Source organism: Rhinoraja longicauda, chromosome 13 (genome assembly GCF_053455715.1).
Source record: "Rhinoraja longicauda isolate Sanriku21f chromosome 13, sRhiLon1.1, whole genome shotgun sequence".
In the NCBI taxonomy this organism is placed as follows: domain Eukaryota; kingdom Metazoa; phylum Chordata; class Chondrichthyes; order Rajiformes; family Arhynchobatidae; genus Rhinoraja; species Rhinoraja longicauda.
In genome coordinates this window covers 27391799-27418266 of record NC_135965.1, presented here as the reverse complement: position 1 = coordinate 27418266, position 26468 = coordinate 27391799, and the positions used below count along the sequence as shown (strand labels likewise).

The following is a 26468-nucleotide window of genomic DNA, read 5'->3' as shown; positions in this document are numbered from 1 at the left end:
CTGCAACCTCCAGCTTTCCAGAGAAAGTCATCCAAATCTGTCCACTCTCTTCCTGTAACTAATACCCCTTAATCCAGGTATTCTGGCAAACTAGACGGCACACAATGCTTCAACTGGGGCCTAACCAAAGCTGTATTGTGACTTCCTGACTCATAGTTGATGCGTCACTCTATGAAAGCAAGTATACAATATCCCTTCTTTACCACTCTGTCTACTTGTGTTCCCAATTTTAGGGATTTATGGATTTGGACTCCAAAATCCCTGTACATCAACGGGGTAAAGGATCATGCCAAAATAGTATATTTTCCACTTGCATTTAACCTTCCAAGTGCAACACCTCACACTTGTTCAATTTAAACTCCATCTGTCATTTTTCTTCCCATTCCAGTTTTGCTAGTGACTTTATATTACCTTAGTTAAATTACAGTTCACAGGAAGTCTTTGTGCCAGTGTAGCCATGCCCCAATAGTTCCAACTAAATCAAGGGCATGTGATGGAGAAAAATAAGATGAAAAGTGTGCTTTGTGCAACTATTAAAAGATCCGTGCCACTTCATGCATAAATCTGACTAAATAAGATGGCACAAATATCTGTTCTATTTTTCAGTGTATTGGATGAAAGCCCACATTAAAGGAAAATTAAATGCAGCCTTTGTATTATCACTGGAAGTAACTCTTCCGTTTTCCTGCACTCTTACTGGCCCAGCACATTCTCATTCTCACATGCCTGCCTGCTTGACCTTGCCTCCCTTATTTATGCACTCCCTCTACTGATTGCTGCAATTCTGTGAGGATGGACACATGCATGCTCACACACATGCACGCGCGCACACACACTTGCTTTTGGCCACCTGTTTGAAGATTGGTGGAAGTCTTCCTTGGGCAGCGAACTCTCAAGGTTTAAGTGGTAGCGTGTGAACATTGAACTTGAATTTCAGGTTCAGTAGTGACCTTAGTTAAATTACAGTTCAAGCCTTTTTATCAGTATAGCCAAGCCCCAACTTGTTCCGACTACATCATGGGTGTGTGATGGGAGAAAGAAGAGGAACAGTGTGCTTTGTACGTTGTCATATAAAGAACCATGCTACCTCTTGCATAAATCTGTGTGACTGGAAAACTTGGCACAAATATCCGTTCTATTTTTCAATATTGGAGGGAACTCCATATTATAGGAATTTTGAATACGGCCTTTGTATTATCACAGGAACATCACATTTAAATCCAGCTCTTTGGGGAAGGGTTATTTTAACTCGGCGGCTGTCAAGAATCTTGTGATAGTTTTGTTCAGTTGTGGAAATAATGGAGTCAGCATACACTGCATCTTTAATATCAGCCACACTTCATTTCAATGAAGGCTAACATTGGAAATGATATATGCATTCAAATGTATGTGCACATATCTTTAGGCACAGATGTCAATCATTATACCATGTCTCTGAAGTGATACTATATTTCAAGCTTTGCCTTGTATCCTTTAAGCCAATTGGTTAAAGGTGTTACATATAAAATTAGCAATTGACCTTGCAAATCTTTACATTCCATAAAGTACAACCTTAGTTTATGTATTCTTTCCATATTGTTTAACCCTCTGAATCCTGGTTTCATTACGATAAATTCATGCTGCGCTCCTTCCTCAGACAATATTTCTCAGATTGAAACACATAGGAGTAAATTGTTCTACTCCTTGCCTGTTTTATCACAATATTTGCACTGTCCACATTCATTGATTCTCATTACACCTAAAGGTTCTGCTATGAACATACTCGGTGACGGACGGATCATCCTCAGACCTCTCGGGCAAATTTTTTTTAAAATCGCAAGACTGCGTGAAGGAATTTCTTCTCATCAGTTCCCTGAATGGCTGGCCCTTTATTTGTAACTGACCTCTGGTCCTTGCCATTACAGCCAGGAGAATTGTTAACTGATTTACCCTGCCAAGTCCTTACAGTTGTGATCAAAACTGATTTCATTATTCCAGCTGAGATCCAACTGGTGTTTTCCATAGCTGCCATCTAACTTTTATTTCTTTGTAGTTTATGTAAAGGTCAGCATTACATTTGTCTTTTTGTACCTGTCCATGAGATTCTGATGATCTCTGTATGTGACCACATTGCAGTCACATTGGATCTGTTCTCGTGTATCACCACAGAAAGTATTCTTATCTTCTCAGCTCAAAGTGGATTACCTCACACTTTGTCCATGTTGAAATCTGCGAAACTGTTAACACTCACCAGGTATTAATATATTTTTGTAATGTAATGCTTTTCATATGTAGCGTTTGCAATATATTTTTGTGTTATCCTCAGACTTGGATATGTTGCTTTCTATCTCAGTCACATCTCAGTATAATGAATTGCCCCAACACATATCCTGGACCCAATAGTCAAAGCTTGCAGATTTGACACTGGCTCATCATCCTGACCTGTCTACGGCTGTTCAGCCAATTTCATGTTGAGATCTACAAATTTTCTCCAAACCCATTAATAAAATTGGTTATTTTATTGACCTCGAGGGTTTTCATCAAATGACTTCTGGAAACCCATCCAGACAATGTCCATAGATATTCCTTTGTTCATTACCTCTTCCATTTCATCAGGCCTTGTCTACCCAGTATAATGTTGTCCTGCTCTGTCTGATCACCTGGAGCTTTTTGTCTTTAATCACTTGTTTCCACTATGACTCAAGTAATTTCTTGACAACTATTCGGCTAACTAATTGCTCATCCACCATCACCTCATCTTTCTTAAATAATGAAACTACTTGCACAGCTTTCCAATCAGTTGGCAATTCATGACAGCTTTGGTAAATTATAGCAAATGTATTTGTACATGCCTCATGCTTCCTTTAAAACTCTTGGGTGGAATCAACCTGGTCCTATTTACGATATAATACGATACAATAGAACTTTATTTATCCCAGGAGGGAAATTGATCTGCCAGTCATAAAAACACAAAATACATGAAACATGAAATTGGGGAGGGGGTGGGGGGGGAGAAGAGTCAGTCTCAGTCTACCCCACGACAGAAGGGGGAGAAGGTTTGCCATTTTTAATTTCGTGAATCCTAATTTACCTGTGCCTGTTCTGTTCGGTGTGTTTTTAGTTTGATGGTGTCCCTTTTAAATATGCATAATTGCACTGTAGGATATAATCTAGTTCTGTATTGCAGCAGGTTCTTCTGCTCCTTAGAGGTTGTTGCACCCAATACCATACTTATCAAGTTTATCATGATTAGTATCTGCATCAGTGGATACTCATTCAGCCTTCTGAAAACTGCAGCTGTAGCCACTGATTCACATTTCTTCCAGTATAAAGACGATACTTGAATTAATCTGAGATGGTTTCAATTCTCGAAATATGTACGTCAGTGTGTTACACTTTCAATGCTACATATATGCACAAAGATTAGAGATATGTTATTGTAAATGCTAGCCGTGTAATTCCATAGTATTGCTGAACAAATAAGGCTGTCAAAAACAGACAGCTGATATGGCCAATTTACCTTTCTGTGGAGGAGAAAATGTAACACACATTATTCAACATAGTAGTTAGTAATGTGTATTCCATTTTCTCCTCTTTGTGTATTCTACACTGCAATTTGCAATATTTCAGCATTATCCACAGCTGAGTAATAGGAAAGTCATGCAAGATATCCTTGACATATGTATATACAGGGGACAAATCAGATTTTCTTCCCATCTCAATTACAGCAATCCACTTTTGTTCAGTTTAGATCAAATTCACTAGAGAATAATTTTCAGAAAATAATCTGGGTTTTGTCATGGACAAGATCAGTGAGATTTACTAATTAAACCATCCTGGGAATACTTTTGCAGAGAACCACTTAATTGTCACTTTTGTAACCCTTTCAGGGACAATATGAAATGGAGGCCACCAAATCCATTTCTTTAATTTGTTTACCCACTGAATGGCAAATTGTATGAATTGGGTTTCTTGAAGATTTAAATCTAAATTCAAGATTTGACTGAACTGATCTTTGCACGTTACACAATTGCCCCTTGTCCTTCAGTTGGGAAAGTGCAAAGCAAGATTGTCCTTCATTACAGTCTAGTCACTTATGGAAGTGTGCTAGAATGACGTTTTAAATATTGATGGGTGCTTGATGTTTAACACAGACATGGAGGGCCGAAGGGCTTGTTTTTGTGCTGGATGACAATGACTATAACAGCACTAATTACACCGCAGTTCCTTGTTTCATGTTAGCCTCCTTATAAACATCTACGCTGTTGGCTAAGATATTCAAGGATACCAGGAATTCTTCAAGGAATTGTTTTCCCAACCAAGTTGGGTGAAAAGTAATAAAAAATTAAGGCTTAAAAGAAATTCTCAGAGGTGCTGTAAAATGAACACTGGAGGGCAGCAGAGTGTTAATGCTCGAAACATCCCTGTAACACTGAACTGGCACAAGTAATCCAAGAGAGCATATCATCATCCCTTATTTCTGCCTATAAAGTTTTTGGAGACTTTATTCTCTTAATGTATGTGATAAATTATTTTGCACTTTAGTTTGCTGTGTTCTAATCAGTCACAATATTCCCCATTAGTTAATCTTTTTAAATTTGCTCTGAGCACTAACTCCAAGGTGGAACTGATCAGCTTTGAATAAACCAAAAACAAATGTATTCCAGTTAGCCTCGCTCTACAGTACAGCTCTGTGCTCTGGACAAATTTAGGTAACTTCATGCATGAACTATGTGTTGTACCATGTACACAGAATAAGCAAAACTGAAAAACATGTTTTTGCTTTAGAAACCCATTTTGAATACTGCTATTTTATTAATCACATAGTACAATAGAATAGGGCAGACATTACATGACAGTACCAGCCAGTTTCATTAGTTAAACTACCGTTTTATTCCCAAATTACTATTGACTCAAACCACTTGACAATGGTCATGATCACTTGCCACCTTGCCTTCCTTACATTTGCATATCGCATGATGTTGACAAGCCAGTTCTGTTTAGAATCAGTTCTTTTGACTTAGCCATTTGTGTGTTTTTAGTTGATTCTTGCACTTGATTTTTTTCCAGACAAAATGCAGCAAATGTGCAGTCATTTAGTTTAGAATTTAAACCTCAACTGTATACAGAGGTGGGAATTGTAGAGTATCCCAGCTTTCATTTTGCACTCATCAGACTCCATTCATTCAGTCTATTCAAACCCCAAAATGCAATTTTTGTAACTTCTTTTTTTTGTGTTTTTTTTTTTCTGCATCCCCTATTCTCTATTTTATAATTACTTTCTCCTCCATCTATACCATACCTTCCTCTGGAAATCTAGATTATAAACAATATTTTTGTCTGGCTTTTGTGCGCTTTTTTAAGTTCACGACAAATCTACAGGGACTTTCCTTATTGCTTTCCTTATTACTTCAGTGGTTCAGCACTGAACTTCCTCAAGGAGGCCGTGGTTTTCACTCCTCGGCATTAATGTGGGTCAACTGCATTCCATCCTTTATCATTTAATGATGATGTGTCTGTCTATCTTTGTGGGCGCACTCCATTTTGCATGGAAGGAAATCATGACTTGTTCTCAGCCCTGGCACAATATAAAGTAATGGGAGCAGTATATTGATTCTATTGCATTTCTTTTTCTTCTAACTTTGATGCACACCATAAATGAATTGACCGATTAATGGAATTTGATTCTCCCTTGGACCTTCATATTTACAGCACAGATAACTTGCTTTCGAAACGCAAGACTAAAGTATTAAATTATTTTATATTGCGAGAAATTAGCTCTGGGAATGATACTTGGTCTTGGTAAAATAGATATAACCAAACCATGATAATTCTACATACTTTCCGACTATTAGAATTGAAACGTTTGTGGAAAGGTTGAGAGGTATATGGGCTGATGGGACTAGCTCAGGAAGGCAACTTGGCGAGCATAGAATAATTGACCTGAAAGGTCGCTTTCCATGCCATGTAACCTTTTGACTCTGACTCTATCTGCTAGCTTTTTGTATTGAAATCCATTCTGCGCTGTTACAGACTGTCGAATCCCAGATGTCAGCTTCCAACTTCAATGATTTGTTAAATGTACTTCTAAACCATAGCTTTTTATTGCATTTCATTCAAAGAGTTATTTGGTTAAATTACAGCACTTCTTTGCAAATACATAATCAATCTTTGTACATGTAGTATTTGGATCATGCAGATCAAAACAAAATAATTTGAAACAGGAGAAAAAAGTAGCACTTCTAAGAGTTGCAACCTTAATAGATAAATTGCGTCAAACATGAAGAACTTTATGGAAGGGAAATAGAAAATAGACCACTTTGTGGGAATACAATTTTCAACAGATGCTAACCAAATTGAAATATACAGCTGCTTCTTTCATCATTAAAATTATATTCCTAAGAGTTTAGATGGCAATAAAGTATTTTATTTCATGATATTTTTGGGTGGTTTTAAGTTAAAAATCCTTAACAATGATTTTCTTGCTTTACAAAATGGATATTCTTCAATTATAGATGTAAAGTAAGAGTCAACGTATCTTTACTTTAGTAAAAGAAGGGTGGTTTTCTTCAAGGTATTTCTATACCACAGCCACTCAGATGGCACGGTTTTGCAGCTCTGACAGTGAAATACATCCGAAGTATAGTTACTACTGGGACAAAAGAGTTTACATAAAGCAAGATTCTGTAAAAGGCAGTAAAATAAATGAACAAATAATGTTTTTAAAACATTCGTAAAACAGTTAAAAAGAATGTAGATTCTATAATTTTATAAATGAATGAAATTAAAACATTTTTCTAAAACATTGGCAAATTTCTTTGGGAATCAGAAGAAGTCGTGGTATAAAATAATTAGCAAAAGGACCAGTGAAGAACATTTTATAAGGGTTTGAACTATTATGGGAATGTACTGCCTGAAAGAGTGGTGGATGCAAATGAAATAGCAACTTTCAAAGGAAATCAGAGTTGAATGTTTAATTGCCATAGGTACTGACAACAGAACAATTAAATTCTTTCTTGCAGCAGCCGAACAGGCCTGGAAACACAAAACTCACGGATAACACAGTAACAAAAATGTCAATAAATGAATAACCCCAATACAAGTTATAAAAAATCCCAAAGTTTTTAGTGTAACCAAAGACAGTCCGTAGTTCATAGTTGAGTTAGTGTTTTGTCGTGTTCAAGAGTCTGACAGTTTTTGGGAGGAAGCCATTCTTGAACTAGGTGGTCATGGTTTTCAAACTCCAATACTTTCTTCCCAGTGGCGTGAAATGAGAGCGCAGCCAAGGTGGTGTGGATTTTTGCTGGTTGCCTTTTTGAGGCAGCATCTCCTGCAGATCCCTTCAATGTTGGGTAGGTCAGTACCCGTGATGGACTGGGTCTATGTCCACCACTTTTTGTAATCTCCTTGGTTTCTGGGGATGCACATGAAAAATCATTTGCAAGGCTATGGAGAAATAATAGCAAGAGATTCTGACCAATTAGATAATTATATTTCTGAAATAGAAGTCCTGAATTAATATCTCTGCATTATATTATAATTTACTTTTAAATATTGGCTGAACATTTTTTGTATTAATTCTTGGGTTAAGGGCAATAATCCAATTGGTTGTGTTTTTCTGAATCTGACTAATCCTTGTGATAAGGACCACTTCAACATTGCTATTAGTTTAAGTTCCTGGAAATTGACCTGATGGCGATATTTTCAGCTCTGTTTAGAGCTTTGCTTTGAATCAAGCTTGCGTTGCTCTTAAGTAACAAATAGCTTTGTAATTAGAAATTCATGGATATGGGATGTGCTCTGGAATGTTGATATCACGGCAAGAAGAACTCAACTTGTTTTCAAATTTTGTTATGGCCTTTTTCATATATCCACTTTGTAGAGCTGACAGGGTTTAGTCGAATATCTACCACACCCCAAAAGCAAGGTAGCATGAGTCTTTAGAATGTGGCTTGAATACACAAATTTCTGCATCATGCCAGTTGGCTCCCAATAGGACTGTGGCAAATATTGGAAAGTTTTGTAACTTGAAAAAGTGTAACTTGTTTGAAAGAAGAACTTCACTTTCCTGGTGGAGAAAGTAACCCAGTCTGATGGTTTATTTAATAGTCACAGGATTATCAGCTTCAGCCGCCTACCAATTAAAAATTAATCCACTGGAAATCTAAAATAAAAATTATGGAAACACTCAGCAGGTCGGGTTGCATCTGCGGGAAGAGAAATAGTTAACGTTTCAGGTCGAAGACCCTTTGTCAGAACTGCATCATTCAACATGCACTTTATTCTTTCTTTCCTGCATCTGTCAAACCCTTATAGTTCTGAACATCCCAGCTGTCCAACTCAATGCACTGAGTGATAACAGAATTAAAATATTTGAAATCTCCAAGCAATTTATCTTGATGGGCCTCTTGTGCAAATGGTATGGATCCAAATGGCTATTAAATAATTTAATGTTCCAGTTTCTCAGTCTGCCAGTACTTACAGATTGTGTTCTAGTTCAGTCATTGCTGCTAGAGTAGTAATAGCTCTTACCAAACCTTCAGTCCTACATAATTGGCAATTAAAAATAAAACTCAACTAACTTTGGTCTGTGGGTCAATTTAGATATTTAAGATTGTTATTCATTTTCCATTTTAACGCAATCCTTGTGTTGCTTTTCTTTGTGACATAATTGTATTGCTTATTTGTTTGACCTCCATATCAAAAATAATAAGCAAGTAACCAAATTTGGAAAACTATATGAAATACTATTTAACAAGGAGTGATGTCATTCCAGTTCATACCATGTTCCAATGACAAAAGTGTTTCTTTTATCAGCATTCAATTATTGATAAATCACATAAGAAAAGTTCTTCCATTTGTTTTATAGACAATAGGTGCAGGAGGAGGCCATTCGGCCCTTCGAGCCAGCACCGCCATTCAATGTGATCATGGCTGATCATTCTCAATCAGTACCCCGTTCCTGCCTTCTCCCCATACCCACTGACTCCGCTATCCTTAAGAGCTCTATCTAGCTCTCTCTTGAATGCATTCAGAGAATTGGCCTCCACTGCCTTCTGAGGCAGAGAATTCCACAGATTCACAACTCTCTGACTGAAAAAGTTTTTCCTCATCTCAGTTCTAAATGGCCTACCCCTTATTCTTAAACTGTGGGCCCTGGTTCTGGACTCCCCCAACATTGGGAACATGTTTCCTGCCTCTAATGTGTCCAACCCCTTAATAATCTTATACGTTTCGATAAGATCTCCTCTCATCCTTCTAAATTCCAGTGTATACAAGCCTAGTCGCTCCAGTCTTTCAACATATGACAGTCCCGCCATTCCGGGAATTAACCTAGTAAACCTACGCTGCACGCCCTCAATACCAAGAATATCCTTCCTCAAATTTGGAGACCAAAACTGCACACAGTACTCCAGGTGCGGTCTCACTAGGGCCCTGTACAACTGCAGAAGGACCTCTTTGCTCCTATACAACTCCTCTTGTTATGAAGGCCAACATTCCATTGGCTTTCTTCACTGCCTGCTGTACCTGCATGCTTCCTTTCAGTGACATGCACTAGGATACCCAGATCTCGTTTTCTTTCAGGATTGTATTCAAAATGTATAGCAGCTTAGATTTTAAACATGCAAATTATAACATTTTTGAGGTCCATTTACTAAATTATTTGAATTAATTTCATATACTGCCAGGTGGCATGAATTAATCCAATTCCAATGGATACGCAGGCAGTTGAGAATTTTTCATATAAACTTAATTTTCTTGCGACCCTTGGTGACAGCTAGTTTTAATGAGGTGGCGTTTTCAACCTGTATAAACAAGACTTTGTGATACAGGTAGTTATGCTGTAACAAATGTCCAATTGGATATAACAAGATTGATGAATCAGGGAACACCATTTGTATTATGGTGCCCAAATTGATTATAACGCGTTTTCAACTGGAATCTAGAAAATAGTTCAAAAGTTATTTTGGAAGTTAACAAGCAGAAATAGAAGCTGTCTTGGGAAAAATACGCTCAGGAGAAAAAACAGTTTCCATATAACCTCCCTGCAGCAATCAGATACCATTGGCCCTGAAGAACACAGCTGCTAGTTTTTCCACAGGAGGACTGAAATTGACAACCAGTTACTTCAATTGATGCGTGCAATGATACTCTGTTAATCAATGCATCATACAACCTTAGTACTTTTAGCTTGCAGCATCAAAAAAAAATTATATCTAATAATAAAGATCCTTTATTTTTGAAAATCCTGTGAGATAAATAATTTTTTTAATTAAATTAAAATTAAATTAAAAATAAGGTCGGCAATTAAATAAATTAACTTTTTGAGCCTGAAATTCTCGAGCCCCAATGTCCCTTTCCTAATTAACACAGTTTTTTTTGCAGTGCTATTTTCTATAGTGCAAGGTTTCTTAGGAGTGCAACTCTTGTGTTACAGCAGAATGGCGTTTTGCGGTAAATGTTTGCAATGATTAAAAAGTTTCAATGAGCCAAATGGAAAGCAGGTCAGGTGAGGTTCAATGAGCCAAATGGAAAGCAGGTCGGGTGAGCTTCAGGTTATCAGAAAGTTCCTTGAAGTGTTTCTGCACATGTATGGTTCTTTTACATTTTTTCCAATAGAAAGTCAGGGTTAATACACATTGGAAAAAAGACAGAGTGCCAAGTTTCAATGAAGCAGAATGGAATGAAAATGACCATTTGTTCCAGCAACCTATTTCCTACACCGATCACCTCTAACCTGTCATCATAAACTTAAACTGAAGGAGAACTGCGGGGAAGTTCTGCAGCTCTCTGATCCCCATGCACTAATCCATCCCCATCAAAAATTGAGGAAAACTGCATGTCTTAACAATATTGCATTCTGCAATACTAATTTATTTGTTGATTAATTTTACCTTTTCATTATTCCATGAAGATCTGTATTTTTGGTAAGATTTTTATATATTCTAATTTCTCTTCAAAACTTGTCATAGTATTAACTAGTCTTTTTTGGGGGATTTCCCCTAATTTTGGAATCCAAGGCTTTTAGATCTTCTAATCTAGCGCATTTAAAAAAGACTCTGTAATTGCAAAATTAATGGTTTACATTTACACATTGAGTGTAAAGTTTTATCGAAACTGGTTACAACACCACCTAGCTTTTCATTGTCAAGCATTAATACATGGCTATGTATCCCATTATCTAAATCATTTATGGATGTGAGCAGTTACAACTAAAACTCATCCTTGCAAGGCACCATTGTTTCTATTCACCATATCCACAACCAACTTGTTTCATCAATGAAAGTTTTCTCATCTTTGTGATTGGTCAACAACATTTCACTATTGATAATCTTTCCCCAATTTCACAATGGAAGGGAGTGTTTTTTCAATTTAAGTGTGATTTTATAACTCTGACAGTGGTAGCATATTTGTGATTCCTATTGCTCGATGTGCCTTGGGCTGGATTTGGGTTTGGGAAATCTTACAAATACCTACTTTCATCCATTCCAAAATAAGAGGCATATTGTGTGCTTTGGCTGTTTTTTGAAGTATGTAATCTTGCTTTTACTTGTCCACATTAACAACCTGTCAACAGTTCCTAATTATTTTAACTGTAAGGCAGTGCTTATGTCTGTAACAGTTCAACTTGGGTTTCCTTAATAAATTAAATGTTATGGAACTATTCTCAATTCATTTATGCAAGCCACAATATAGGCAAATTCGCCCAAACCCAAATCCAGCCCAAGGAACATCAAGCAATAGGAATCACGAAGATGCTACCACCCTGTGGAATTCAAGGGTTCACTGCTCCTGATCCCAGCTGGAGATTTTCCCATTTACTTTTAAGTTATGAAAGATGCTTTATGCACTACCATTTTTTTAAGTTTGTTCCACAAAGGATATATTTATAGTTAATTTTTCTTGTTTATGATTACTGCACATTGTAGATAAAAAATTATAGCACTCCTCGCTGCACAGTGGCTCAGTAGGTAAATGCACTACCAATGCATTTACCTACTGACACGAGAAATTGCAGGTGCTGTCATCTTGCGCAAAACACAAATTGCTGGAGGAGCTCAGCAGGTCAGGCAGCATCTATGGAGGGAATGGACAGACAATGTTTCCTGATGCTTTTTCAGAAGGGTACTGATCTGAAATGCCATCTGTCCATTCCCTCCAGATATGCTGCCTGTCCTGCTGAGCTCCTTCAGCGCTTTGGTTTCACACTACCAGGTATAATTCAAACAGTATCCTATAGATTTTAAGTGTTTAATTGAGCCTATCCTTCCTCATTAGTCTTATCTCTCTTAATTCACTTATGCACTAAACCTTGCATCTGAAATCCTTCCTTGTACGCAGATGATTTAATTAAAGATTCAGTCCAAGAAGATGTACGGGGAGAAAATAGAATAATTACTTAAGTTTTACAAAAGGAAAAAAAATTGAATGTTAGAAATTCTGATCATCTTAATTTGCTGGACAACCTATTGCGTCTGCAAGGCTGTAATGTTCCCAGTCTGCACACGCGATTGACCATCACTGACTGCTTACTTAATGTATATTTAATCTCTATTTCTAAACTTTCTCCCTTCTGTTTTTTTATGTTCCAACTGCTGCTCCCTATGGTATGGTTCTCAGGTCCACATGCAATCAACATGGGTGCAGGCACTGGGCTAACAGGCTATACATTGTACCAGGTTTTTTAAGAGAATTCATTAATTGGCAGAATATATTCTTCTATTTGTTTTAAATATACTTTTGTTTTTGATAAGTGCTCTCTGCTGATCCAATGCAATGTAGATCGAAAACATTGGAGAAAACAACCTTTCTTAAGTTATTGTGGCAACTTTGCAACTTTGACTTGCATCCTTCAGCTTTTATTGTCTCTCCGTGTTCTTATTAAAATGTAACAATATGCACGCTTTTCTGTTAAATTATATCTGCCCCACACCCACTCAATCCAGCAGTTTGCTTATCTGACTGTCTTTCATTATTCTCCACATTATTTATTTCCAAGTTCCACATCATCTGCACATTTTGAAGCTATTCTGCATACATCTCCAAGCCATTTCTCTTTCATTAAAAGTGGTGGTCCAGGTGAAGACCATTGTATCTTTTCATCAGGTTTGACAAATGATTGTTCAACCATAACTCTGTTTCTTATCACTTACTCTGTTATATTCCTGCTGGCACTGCACCTTATATTTCAGGATATTCAGTTTTGCTGACAAGTCTATTGCATGGCACACTAGCAAATCTTTCTTGGAAGCCCAAATGTACGTAATCTGGATTCGTTTCATCAATCTTTTCTGCTTAACACACAAAATTAAAGTCTGTAGTTGATGGGTTTATCCTTAAATTCTTCCTGTCCACAGTTGCCTACGATGCATTCCATTCCATTCAGACCTGATGACATCCACAAGCTTTTCTTTTTCAAATGTTATCATCTAATAACAACAATTTCCACTTACTGTGACTTTGGAAGCTGTATCTCCATTGGCAGCAGAAGGTGCCAAGTACTCAATTAGTACCTCTGCCATGATCTTTACCTCCATACGCACATCAGGTTGTAGGTCCTTACCAGGCCCATCCCTCCCCTTACAAAAGTACATTTACTATTACTTTGTATAGAAAATATATAAATACAGTGCCCTTCATAATGTTTGGGACAAAGACCCATCATTTATTTGCCTCTGTATTCCACAATTTGAGATTTGTAATAGAAAAAAACACATGTGGTTAAAGTGCACATTGTCAGATTTTAATAAGGGCCATTTTTATATATTTTGGTTTCACCATGTCGAGATTACAGCAGTGTTTATACATAGTGCCCCCATTTCAGGGTACCATAATGTTTGGGACACAGCAATGTCATGTCAATTAAAGTTGTCATGTTTAGTATTTTGTTGCATGTCCTTTGCAAGCAATGACTGAAATCTGCGATTCATGGACATCACCAGTTGCTGGGTGTCTTCTCCGGTGATGCTCTGCCAGGCCTGTATTGCAGCCATCTTTAGCTTATGCTTGTTTTGGGGGCTAGTCCCCTTCAGTTATTCTCTTCAGCATATAAAAGGCATGCTCAATTGGGTTCAGATCGGGTGATTGACTTGGCCACTCAAGAATTGACCATTTTTTAGCTTTGAAAAACTCCTTTGTTGCTTTAGAAGTATGTTTGGGATCATTGTCTTGCTGTAGAATGAACTGCCGGCCAATGAGTTTTGAGGCATTTGTTTGAACTTGAACAGATGGGATGTGTCTATACACTTCAGAATTCATTATGCTACTACCATCAGCAGTTGTATCATCAATGAAGATAAGTGAACCAGTACCTTCAGCAGCCATACATGCCCAGGCCACAGTACCTCCACCACTGTGTTTCACAGATGCGGTGGTATGCTTTGGATCTTGGTCAGTTCCTTCTCTCCTCCATACTTTGCTCTTGCCATCACTCTAATATAAGTTAATCATCTCATCTGTCCACAAGACCCTTTTCCAGAACTGTGGTTGCTCTTTTAAGTACTTCTTGGCAAACTGTAACCTGGCCATTCTATTTTTGCAGTTAACCAGTGGTTTGCATCATGCATGTATTTCTGTTCATGAAGTCGTTTGCGGACAGTGGTCATTGACAAATCCACACCTGACTCCTGTAGAGTGTTTCTGATCTGTCGGACATGTGTTTGGGGATTTTTCTTTGAGAGAGAATTCTTCTGTCATTAGCTATGGAGGTCTTCATTGGCCTGCCAGTCCCATTGCGATTAATAAGCTCTCTTTCTTCTTAATAATGTTCCAAACAGTTGATTTTGGTAAACCTAAGGTTTGGCTGATGTCTCTATAACAGTTTTATTCATGTTTCTCAGTCTCATCATGGCTTCTTTGACTGTCACTGGCACAACTTTGGTCCTCATGTTGATGAACAGCAATAAAAATTTCCAAATGTGATGGAAAGACTGGAGGAAAGACTAGGTGCTGAGAGCCCGCTTACACCTGCATTAAGGAGGCAATTAAACACACCTGAGCAATTACAAACGCCAGTGAAGCCATGTGTCCCAAACATTATGGTGCCCTGAAATGGGTGGGACTATGTATAACCACAGCTGTAATTTCTACATGGTGAAACCAAAATGTATAAAAATGGCCTTATTAAAATCTGACAATGTGCACTTTCACCACATGTGACTTTTTTCTATTACAAATCTCACATTATGGAGTACAGAGGGAAATAAATAAATGATAGGTCTTTGTCCCAGAAATTACGGAGGGCACTACATTATTCAATTTTTCTGGGTATTATTACCCAGATCTATATTATCAAAGTTCTTGCACCAGTCTACTTCCTGGAAATTTGCCCCTCTAAACCTGGTATGATGTCAACAGTATTTATTGAATATGGAAGCTGAAGAGGTGGAATGCGATGACTGCCAAAGACCTCTCCCACCTGTGGATGGGAGCAGAGGTGGTGAGCAAAACTGCGTAAGTGGTTCAGATACAATAAAAGAGCCCTATCAAATGTAATGGAGAGGAAGCCATGGATGAATGAAAAGAAAAGCATCTCGGAGCACTGGTGTGGGAAGTCTCAGCAAAATAAGTAGGGAAGCTGATTGGGAGGAGGTGTGATCAAAATAGCTGTGGAAGTCTGTTGGTTTGTCATACATATTAGTTACTAACTTACCCCTTGAGATGGCAGAAAAGGTCTAGAAAAGGGGAGAAATCAGAGATATGATAATTGCCCCTTGGTAATATTCTCTGTGCTATGTGCCCAGTTTGTGCATAACTGACTATCATGTGCTCCATTTCAAGTAATTACATCAGACAAAAATATTTTTTAACTGCATTTCGTCACAGCAAATATCACATTAAAATGTCATCTCAACTTGCTTTCAACATATGTTAAACGTAAATCCACCCTGACTTTAAATATCATTTGTTTAAAAAAAAATAAAAAGCTTTAAAATCTACACCAGCTGTTCACATAGAGAGGTCAACGAATCATTATCTTGGAACTGTTCCTCAATTCTACAAAGCCTAACTTAATTTCTAGATCCCCCTCAGTAGTCTTGTCTCGTGGATTAAATTACAGTTTCATTAATGTAAAGCCCAGCCAAATCATTGAGCCTTGTTTTTATTGACAACCACTTGCAAAGGACTGCTTACACCATGGACTAAGCAATGGGGCAACATAGTGGCTTTCGAAGTAGCAATGCATACGACTAATCGCCTTCTATTGGTGCACCATTAATGGTTGCCCTTCCAGCTGTCATATGTCATTGTGCAAAATTAACCACAGATATCTACTATGCATTTTTTTCTTGCTTTCTAATTCCTCCATTTCTATTCTGTTTTTCTCTGCCACAAAAGGGTAAAAGTGCTGTGTCCTGTTAATTAAATGATTCATTCTCTCTAAATTAGGAGTAAAGATAGTGAAAATGTTTATAACTAATTTGTGTTCTCAACAACAGTTGTAAATGTTGGAGAGCAGTTTACACTTGCAGTAGTGAATCGGATTGTTTTGAAATCAGAAAGTTCTGGGTCCAAGTCCATCCACTGGAATGTAATCAGGGCAGGTTCTCCAGTGTAGTACTGAAGTAATGTTCTTATGATGGGGATGCCATCTTTCAGATGAGTTGTTATACCCAAGACTCCATCTGTGCTCAAATGGATATTAAATTTGATTCTCCGTCAGGACAAATCTTTTGTTTGTTTGTTTTTATGTCTTGTTTGCTCTGTAAAGCGTCTTTGAGTATCTTGAAAAGCGCTATATAAATTAAATGTATTATTATTAAAAGTTCTTTACTCAAAGAAGAACAGGGGAGATAATTCTGACCAATGTTTCTACCTCATTAACTTCCCTGAAGCTGGTTGACACCGCTGAATGTGGGGAATGGCTAGAGAGGGATGTTCAAATTTGTTCATGCATTTCCTTCATTCAAAAGTAATGTCTTGATTATAGGATCATGAAATATGCCGTAAAAAGCAAGTTGTTGTTTGATTTTGTAAATTGAACGTCAAAAAGATTTTGGTAGTGGTTGGTAAGCAAAGTATAAATTCAGAGGAAAATTTTAGTGCCTTTCAAGGTGGTGAGAAATGCACAACACAATGCCACTAGTTGTAGACCATCAAGTGCAGATGAACACTGGACATCAAGTGGTCTGGGTACAGATGAGAGCGGATGGAAACTGGAAAAGTTGGATAGCATGGAATGAAATCATGGAAATGAACTAAAGGATTGAGACCAATGGAAATCGTCTGAAACTGCAATGACAAGGGATGTGATTACATGTCAATACTCCAATTCTGCCGGAGTTGGAGCTTTGCGCATGCTGGAGTTAGGGTGGCCAGGGAGGATGGCGCTGGAAACACTAAAGTCGGGTTGGAAGCCCTTGATTTATAGAAATCAAAGAATAAATGTGCAGGTCATGGTAGGAAGTGAAAGGAGAAAACTAACACTATTTTGTCAGAGGTCTGCGCTACGCTTGCAGATTCTCTGGTTTGGAGCCAACAAGGCAAGTACCTCAAACGTAAAATTAAATTTATAAATTATTTGTTCCCAAATCTAGTATGGAGCTAACTGATTTTTCAAATAGACCATTCATTCTGTTAAAATGGAGCATCTGCGTTACTTCTTGTGCCTCTAACTTTAAATAACTGCCGGATGGACGAGTCAGGACTTCTTTCCGGCTCTGATTTCGAAGTGAATTTTTAGTGAATAACCAGACCAAGTGGACCCAATGGGCCCAAACCTCTCCTGCTTTGGTGCAGCACCCTCTCCTCCCCTCCACCCCCCTCCACTCCCCCCTCCCCCTCCACCTCCCTCCCCCTCTAACCCCCTCCCTCCCCCTCCACCCCCTCCCCCTCCACCCCCCTCCCTCTCCACCCCCTCCCCCTCCACCCCCTTCCCCCTCCACCCCCCTCCCCTCCACTCCCCTCCACTCCACCCCCTCCCCTCCACTCCACCCCCTCCCCTCCACCCCCTTCCCCTCTCTTCCCCTTCCCCCCTCCCTTCCCCTCCCCTCCCTCCACCCCTTCCCCTCCCCCCACTTCCCCTCCCCCACTCCGTCCCCCTCAACCCCCCTTATCCTCCCTCCCTCCCTAAGAGATAGATTTAAACTTTAAAATGTGAATAACTAACAATTTAACACCGATTTCAATGAAACTTCTTCCATTAGCACCAAAGGGACGACGGTGAGTAAGGTGGGCCTAAAATTGTCGCGGTATCATGTACCATTTTGGCTGTAGTTCAGGAACAAACAAACAAGACTTTTAGTATATAGATTCCGTTACCAATGGGTTCAGTGAACTTGGTTAGATTTTGTGGAATGGTTATATGTTGGTCTAAGGTAGGGTCAACTTATTTTCAGAACCACGTTACCGTATGTTGCTTTGCTGTAGACTGTTATCTACATTGCTGAGAGGAAGTGTATTTGCTTACTGAACTGAGTAGGAAGATGGCTACACATATTGTGCATTAGTTGAGTGGATTGTTAATATAACGGGGCTGTCTGCTGCTGGGGTTAAAGTAGTTTGCTAACGTGCAAAGGATGAGTTGTTTTGGGGTGAACAAGTGACTTGGTTGATTTCTGTCCATGTGGATTGACGAGTGAGTTCAAAATGCAATTTAATGAGAAGATTATGGAGTAGTTTGTTCTGAATAATACTCAATTGTGTTTGTGCTCCCACTAGGACATGGCGCTGATGTGAAGTGTGTAGACTGGCATCCTACCAAGGGATTGGTTGTATCTGGAAGTAAAGACAGCCAACAACCAATCAAATTCTGGGATCCTAAGACGGGTCAGAGTCTTGCAACACTGTAAGTCATGATGGTTTCAATGTAGACTATATTTACAATATTTGTGCACCCTGGACTACTTCAACTGATGGGATTAATTTACTTAAAAAAACTAACACAGAGAAAGTAATTTCACTTGACAGCAATTTCAAATCTTAATTTCTTGGAGTCTGAGCTTGCCAAAATAAAATAAAGACAAAAGAAAATAACTATTCTGTGTAATGGATTCTGCACTGCCAAGCTGTGACCTATTGTGTCCAGAGGCCAAAGCACTTCTTGTTGATTGGTTTTAATGGGTGGACCAGAGTTGCTGTAATCCTCATTTGAAAGGGAAAGTTTCAAATCAGTTATGATCAGTCTGAGCACTAAAAGAGCTCATGAATACTTGTAATCACAAACTGCTGCCAAGATATAGTCACTCACTATTGTCTCTATTCCTTGGGGAGCAAGGATAAGAAGTATTCTAAATTTGCAACATCTACCACTAAATTTTATTCTTTATGATGGTAATGATTGCTACTCGGACATTAATAGGGAGCAAGATATGATGCCCAAGAGACTGCAGATGCAGCAGCAAAAGTGAGCTGGTGGAGAAACTCGGGTAGCATGGAGGGAAATGGACGGATGACTTTTTGTGTTGAGACTCATCTGGGCACTTCTGTTCCTCCTGCAGATTTTTTTTTGCAATGTACGGTGCCTGATGTGTTGTTGGGTCCAGCATTTTATTTAATAAATAATATACATAATATGGGCAAATACAAAGTGCTGGAGTCAGATTGCATCTGTGGAGGGAAATGGTCAGGTCAGGACTCTTCTCCAATAGAAGAAATGTCAAATATTTTCCCTTCACATATGTTGCTTGACCTGAGTTCCTCCAGTAGTTTGGTTTTTTTGCACAAGATTTCAGCGTCTGCTATCTCTTTGGTTTCTATTTTACTTGTACATGGCTGCAGGTAAAAGGACAAAATGCCTGGCGAAGTCAGCCATATCTTTTCAAACGTTGAACTTTGAGTTGTATAAATAGTGACAATTAGTGCAATGCACTATATTTTCTAAGTCGGGTCTTACAAAATTTACAGGGATTAGTTTTAAATAATCTAGTTTTGAGCACTCAGTTTAAAGGACATCAGACATGACAAGATTCCTCAGCATGATAACCTGATAGGGAGATAGTTGAGATGGTGGCATATGTAAAAACAATGAGGGAGGAGATTTAATAGAGTGCTTTGTTTAAATTTTAGAATTCCATAAAGTGGGAAAGGATTCGTTCCTGTGGTTGCAGAAAGCAACATAAAAATATTAGACAGTGAGAAAAGACATGAGGCAAAATTTCTGCATGTAGAATGCTTTTATGACGGTGCCTAGGTTGGTTTGGGGGAAAATAATTATATTCAACAATTAGACACTTGTTAGAAGCCAGGGAGATTGTAAGCAGGAATTGTAAGCAGGACAATGAGATTATTTTATGATTGCTCCGTAAAGGAACCCATTGTTTTATGTTGATTGTGACAATTATTCCCAGTCATGCTCACAAAAACACAGTGATGGAAGTTAAATGGAATCAGAATGGAAACTGGCTTCTCACAGCATCACGTGATCATCTCTGCAAAATGTTTGACATTCGGAACTTAAAGGAGGAGCTACAGGTTTTCCGAGGACACAAAAAAGAGGCTACAGGTCAGTAATCATTGCCTTTTCCAAGATCTCAGGACAGTGTGCACATATCCTTGGCCTGCAGTCAGGCAAAAATCCTAAAATCTCAATCTAGAATTCTGAAAGTTCTCAAGGATGCAACAAATGTTTTGTTGCATTTGTCCAGATCCATGTGCATCTGAACAAAGTCAAATATCCTTCCAAGACAATTTAGATTAGATAATTATGCACACCATTCTGCTTTTTAAGAAAAACTAGACCAAGTGGACCCGTTGGGCCCATTCCTCGTTGGGTTCCCATTATGACGTCAAACACGCGGACCCGTTGGGTTTTGATTGTGACGTCATACGCGGCTGATGGGGTTATTGCAGGTGGAAAATGTATTTTTAAAGTTTAAAAAGGTGATTTTTAATGTTTAAAAAATGAATAAAAACCATTTATAAACCAAATATAAGAACCATTTGAAGCACAAGACAATGGTGATTAAGGTGGTGCTAAAATTGTGGTGCTATCATGTACTGTTTTGGCTGTAGTTCAATAAAAACTAAATCTTATATATATATATATATATATATATATATATATATATATATATATATATATATATAGATGAGAGAGGAAATCAATATATTGAAAATCCCAGTTTAATGTTAAATATTCTTTTGTGAAATTACTAGTTGATGAGAGAACCCAAGCATGGTATTTCAAAGAACAAATTGTGTCTGTTGAACTTAGCCAAGGCTTTATTTTGAAGGGGGCATCGATCAGGTGAATGAACATGTAGCGTAGGAAAATAACTGCAGATGCTGATACAAATCGAAGGTATTTATTCACAAAATGCTGGAGTAACTCAGCAGGGCAGGCAGCATCTCAGGAGGGAAGGAATGGGTAACATTTTGGGTCGAGACCCTTCAGACCTGAAGAAGGGTCTCGACCCGAAACGTCACCCATTCCTTCTCTCCTGAGATGCTGCCTGACCTGCTGAGTTACTCCAACATTTTGTGAATAAATGGGGTGAATGAACATAGTCTTTTTGAGAGGAGAAGGAAGTCTAAAAGTAAAATGCTTCTCCCCCCACCACCAGTTTGTCCATCCCTATTACTAAGCTTTACTCCTCACCCCTGTATGTACATTGTATTCAAAAACAGATTTTAACTGTTTTGCCTGGTGGCTGATACTCTAAATCAGTATTTATTCACAAAACCAGCATCTGCAGTTATTTTCTTACTCTAAATCAGTATGTTCATCCTGGATTTCTTGTTTTATTTTGGGTTCACTTAAATATAGATGTTCTCGGCAAAGCCAACACTTATTTGCCCATCCCTAATTGCCCCAGAATTTTTTGTTTTGTTGAATTTATGCTAATCACCTCCAGGTTTAAATTACTAGTTGATGAGAGAGTTACCAGTTGATGAAATTACTAGTCGATGAAAGAGACTTCTCCATGTTCCTTGACACTGCAAAATATACATTTGAAAAAATTCTGAACATTTGATTTTATTCTAAAAATAAACATTTACAATTTATATTTGTTTGCAATTTTGTGTACTGAAAACATAGTGTATTCTATTGATACCTGCCTTGGTTGATTTTTTTAATTGATATTATTTCTTTCTGCTTGCACACAACTGTCAGCAGTTTCGAACAAAGAGAATTATTTGCCCGTGATACTCTATTGAAAGATACTTTAACTCCATCTCATTGTCATACAGAGGATTAAATACAGTGACAAACTCTTGTTGCATTGTTTCAAATAAAAGCATTAACTAATATGTTCCATGTTAATTAACATTATAGAGTCAATCAGGATTAGACACTAAACAGCACAACGTGATGATTTTGATGTTGCAGTGAAGGGAAGCAACGCATAAATAAGAATCTCCGTAATGTCTTAGAAGTTTATAACCTTAACCAAAGCTTAGCAGGAATTTATCTTGATCACTGTGCCAGTGCAATCAGTCAGTTGGGATTTTCTGGTTTGTGCAGAAAGGTCCCAAGGTTCAGTTTGTCATTGCAAAATATTCCAACAATATGTTTTTGCTAATTAATTCAGGATTGATTGTACACACTAATTCCCAAAAAATAGTAAGATAGATATGGATATTGTTCCAGTATCTGTGCAGATGTAAACATTCCTACTTGTACTTTTTCTTGATGCTTGGAAACTGTGCTCAAGACAGAGGCAAAGATAGGAAAAGTATCCAGGGCACTGGAACCAATGCTGAGGCACCGATATAATTAATAAATACCTGAAAGCTCCTTTTCATTGTCAGAAAGCCTGGGAATTTCCCATGATAATCTGTTAATGCTTAATGATGATGACTAATACCCGATTAGACCATTGTGCATAAAACTAATACATTTACTTGCAAAACAAAGTTTTACAGTTTCTGAAAATCTGAAATAAAACAGAAATGTGAGCTGCACCATTTCAGATAATAATTTTTAAAAATAAGACAGTTATTGATGTGGAACCCAAACTGAATAAGTACAACTTATTTAGCCACCCATAGGTGGCTAATGTGTAGGAAAGAACTGCAGATTTTGGTTTAAATTGAAGGTAGCCACAAAATGCTGGAGTAACTCAGCAGGACAGGCAGCATCTCTGGAGAAAAGGAATGGGTGATGCTGCCTGTTCTGCTGAGTTACTCCAGCATTTTGTGTCTGCCATAGGTGGCTAATGTTGTACTGTCATTTAAGAAGGACAAGCCAGGGAATACAGACCTGTGAGCTTGCTGTCAATGGTGGGAAAGTTATTGGAGGGAATTCTTAAGCAAGGATTAATTAGGGATAGTCAGCATGACGTTTTTGCTTAGAAAATGTTTACAGTCCAGTCAAACTTAGATATATTACAAAGTGATTTAAGTCTGTGTACTCTCTTTAATTCCTGACTTCTGTCTGTTTATAGCTGTGGCTTGGCATCCAGTGCATGAGGGATTATTTGCCAGTGGGGGATCTGATGGATCATTGCTCTTCTGGCATGTTGGGTGAGTAAAATACCGTTCGATTGTTTTTGTCTTTCTGACTTTATGGACAAGAAAGATTTGGAGAATAAAGGCTAAGCATGGGCAAACAGCCATAAAACCGGGTCAGCATAGACAAGTTTGGCCAAAAGGGCTTGTTTCCATGCTGTATGACTTTGACTTGTTTGGTGAAAAAACAGGCCCATGTATTATTTTTCCAGCCTGCATCCGAATATGTTGTAGCCATTTTCTCATCAACCTGCGAGAAGACAAAATCTATTCTTACAGTCAACGTCTTTACAGTGCGTGTTTTGTGCAAGGCTTAATGAAGACCTTTTTTAATGCTGATCTGGTTTATGTTCTACCATTGTATTTGAACTGATCTGATTCTGTTTATGGATGTATCTGATTGCAGTGTGGAGAAGGAGGTTGGAGGAATGGAGATGGCTCATGAAGGAATGATCTGGAGTCTAGCCTGGCACCCACTAGGGCACATACTTTGTTCAGGATCCAATGATCACACCAGGTATACTTCATCTGAAAAAAAAATCAGGCAATCTCGTTATACTGATTTAATGTACCGCTCAATACCTGCTAATAAGTTGTTGACTGACCATTAAATAGTTTGACTTTAACAAAAATGAAACGTGCTTGAAATACTCAGAAGGTCAGGCAGAATTAAAGCTTGTTTATTTTCAAATGATTGACAACCTTTGTAAATTGTGGTCCTCCATCATCATGCTAATAGCCACAAACCGGTAAGTCTACAAAAAGACACAAAGTGCGAGAGTAACTCAGGTCAGACAGCAAATTCTGGAGAACATGGACAGGTGATGACCCGAAACGTCATCGATCCATGTTCTCCAGAGAGGCTGTCTGATCTGCTGAGGTACTCCAGCACTTTGTGTCCTTTTGTCCCTTAATTTATTATCGGACAATATACTTTGTAGAGGAAGCACTGTTAGTGCCTACTGTTAAAGGAGAGAAGTGCAAGCCCTATTGTGGATAATGTAAATGAATATGACCTCAGTTCGTGATCTTAACACTCTTGACGTCAGTTTGCCTGTTATATATGAACACCAGAAAAGAGGAGCAAGTGGAGGCCACCAGAGCCCTCAAACTTCCCCCACCATTCAATACACTCACGGTTCATTTACACTGATTTCAACTCCTGTGCCAGTTCCCCATAGCCCTCCATTCTGTGATCTTCCAGATATTTATCTCCATTATTCATGACAAAATCTAAAATAACCTGTTCTCGGGTAGGTTACATAACATACCATTTAAGGATGCAATCTTTGACGTACTCTACAGTTTTTTCTTCTAAGGGACCCTTGCCTGAATGGTAACTCCAATCAATCTATAGATTAAATCCTCCCATTACATCAGTGTTGGGGAAGATGCTGGAGTCAATTATAAAAGACGAAATTGCAGAGCATTTGGATAGCAGTAACAGGATCGTTCCGAGTCAGCATGGATTTACGAAGGAGAAATCATGCTTGACTAATCTTCTGGATTTTTTTGAGGATGTAACTAAGAAAATTGACAGGGGCGAGCCGGTGGATGTGGTGTACCTCGACTTTCAGAAAGCCTTCGACAAGGTCCCACATGGGAGATTAGTGGGCAAAGTTAGAGCACATGGTATTGGGGGTAGGGTACTGACATGGATAGAAAATTGGATGGCAGACAGAAAGCATAGAGTGGGGATAAATGGGTACCTTTCAGAATGGCAGGCAGTGACTAGTGGGGTACCGCAAGGCTCGGTGCTGGGACCGCAGCTATTTACAATATACATTTATGACTTGGATGAAGGGATTAAAAGTACCATTAGCAAATTTGCAGATGATACAAAGCTGGGTGGTAGTGTGAACTGTGAGGAAGATGCTATGAGGTTGCAGGGTGACTTGGACAGGTTGTGTGAGTGGATGGATGCATGGCAGATGCAGTTTAAAGTGGATAAGTGTGAGGTTATCCACTTTGGTGGTAAGAATAAGAAGGCAGATTATTATCTGAATGGTGTCAAGTTAGGAAAAGGGGACGTACAACGAGATCTGCGTGTCCTAGTGCATCAGTCACTGAAGGGAAGCATGCAGGTACAGCAGGCAGTGAAGAAAGCCAATGGAATGTTGGCCTTCATAACAAGAGAAGTTGAGTATTGGAGCAGAGAGGTCCTTCTGCAGTTGTACAGGGCCCTAGTGAGACCGCACCTGGAGTACTATGTGCAGTTTTGGTCTCCAAATTTGAGGACGAATATTCTTGCTATTGAGGGGGTGCAGCTTAGGTTTACTAGGTTAATTCCCGTAATGGCAGGACTGTCATATGTTGAAAGACTGGAGCGACTAGGCTTGGATGCACTGGAATTTAGAAGGATGAGAGGGGATCTTATCGAAACATATAAAATTATTAAGGGGTTGGACATGTTAGAGGCAGGAAACATGTTCCCAATGTTGGGAGAGTCCAGAACCAGGGGCCACAGTTTAAGAATAAGGGGTAGACCATTTAGAACAGAGATGAGGAAAAACCTTTTCAGTCAGAGAGTTGTAAATCTCTGCCTCAGAAGGCAGTGGAGGCCAATTCTCTGAATGCATTCAAGAGAGAGAGCTCGATAGAGCTCTTAAGGATAGCGGAGTCAGGGGATATGGGGAGAAGGCAGGAACGGGGTACTGATTGAGAATGATCAGCCATGATCACATTGAATGGTGGTGCTGGCTCGAAGGGCTGAATGGCCTACTCCTGCACCCATTGTCTGTAGTCTGTTCATAGGTTGCCATCTGTGCTGTTAACATGTCTATCTTCATGCAAATGAAGTCAAGTCAAGTCAAGTTTTTGATATTTTACAGTTTTTTTACTAACTTTGGCTGCTCTGTGCTGCATATTTTCTGCCTGTATCCAGCCTGTCGCACTTTGCTTGTCAATAATCTCCTCACTCTCCTGTACCACTGCCCTCTCATTTTCTTTAAGAAAAAAACATCCCTATTCTTGAGCCCTTGCACGCCCCACTGCACATTCTCCTATTCAGTTTAAATCTCTTATCTACGTTTTCAGGAAACAGGGTGGTTTATACACCCCAGTGAGCATCAACAGTACTGAAGCAGAGATGATTGAGA

The 26468-nt window shown here is 38.6% G+C and overlaps 1 protein-coding gene across 3 annotated transcripts in view; it reads left to right on the top strand.

Moving 5' to 3' along the window:
• wdr33 (WD repeat domain 33) overlaps positions 1-26468 on the top strand; it is a 102257-nt gene that overhangs the window by 49848 nt on the left and 25941 nt on the right. The window contains exons 8-11 of one of the 3 annotated variants that reach the window (XM_078410652.1): positions 18640-18766; positions 20268-20422; positions 23307-23385; positions 23777-23887. In XM_078410652.1, the coding sequence (XP_078266778.1) occupies positions 18640-18766; positions 20268-20422; positions 23307-23385; positions 23777-23887 (472 nt within the window). Of the gene's footprint in view, positions 1-12600; positions 14763-14819; positions 15097-18639; positions 18767-20267; positions 20423-23306; positions 23386-23776; positions 23888-26468 lie in introns of those variants that run through there. The other 2 variants (XM_078410656.1, XM_078410654.1) reach the window with 2 other exon arrangements.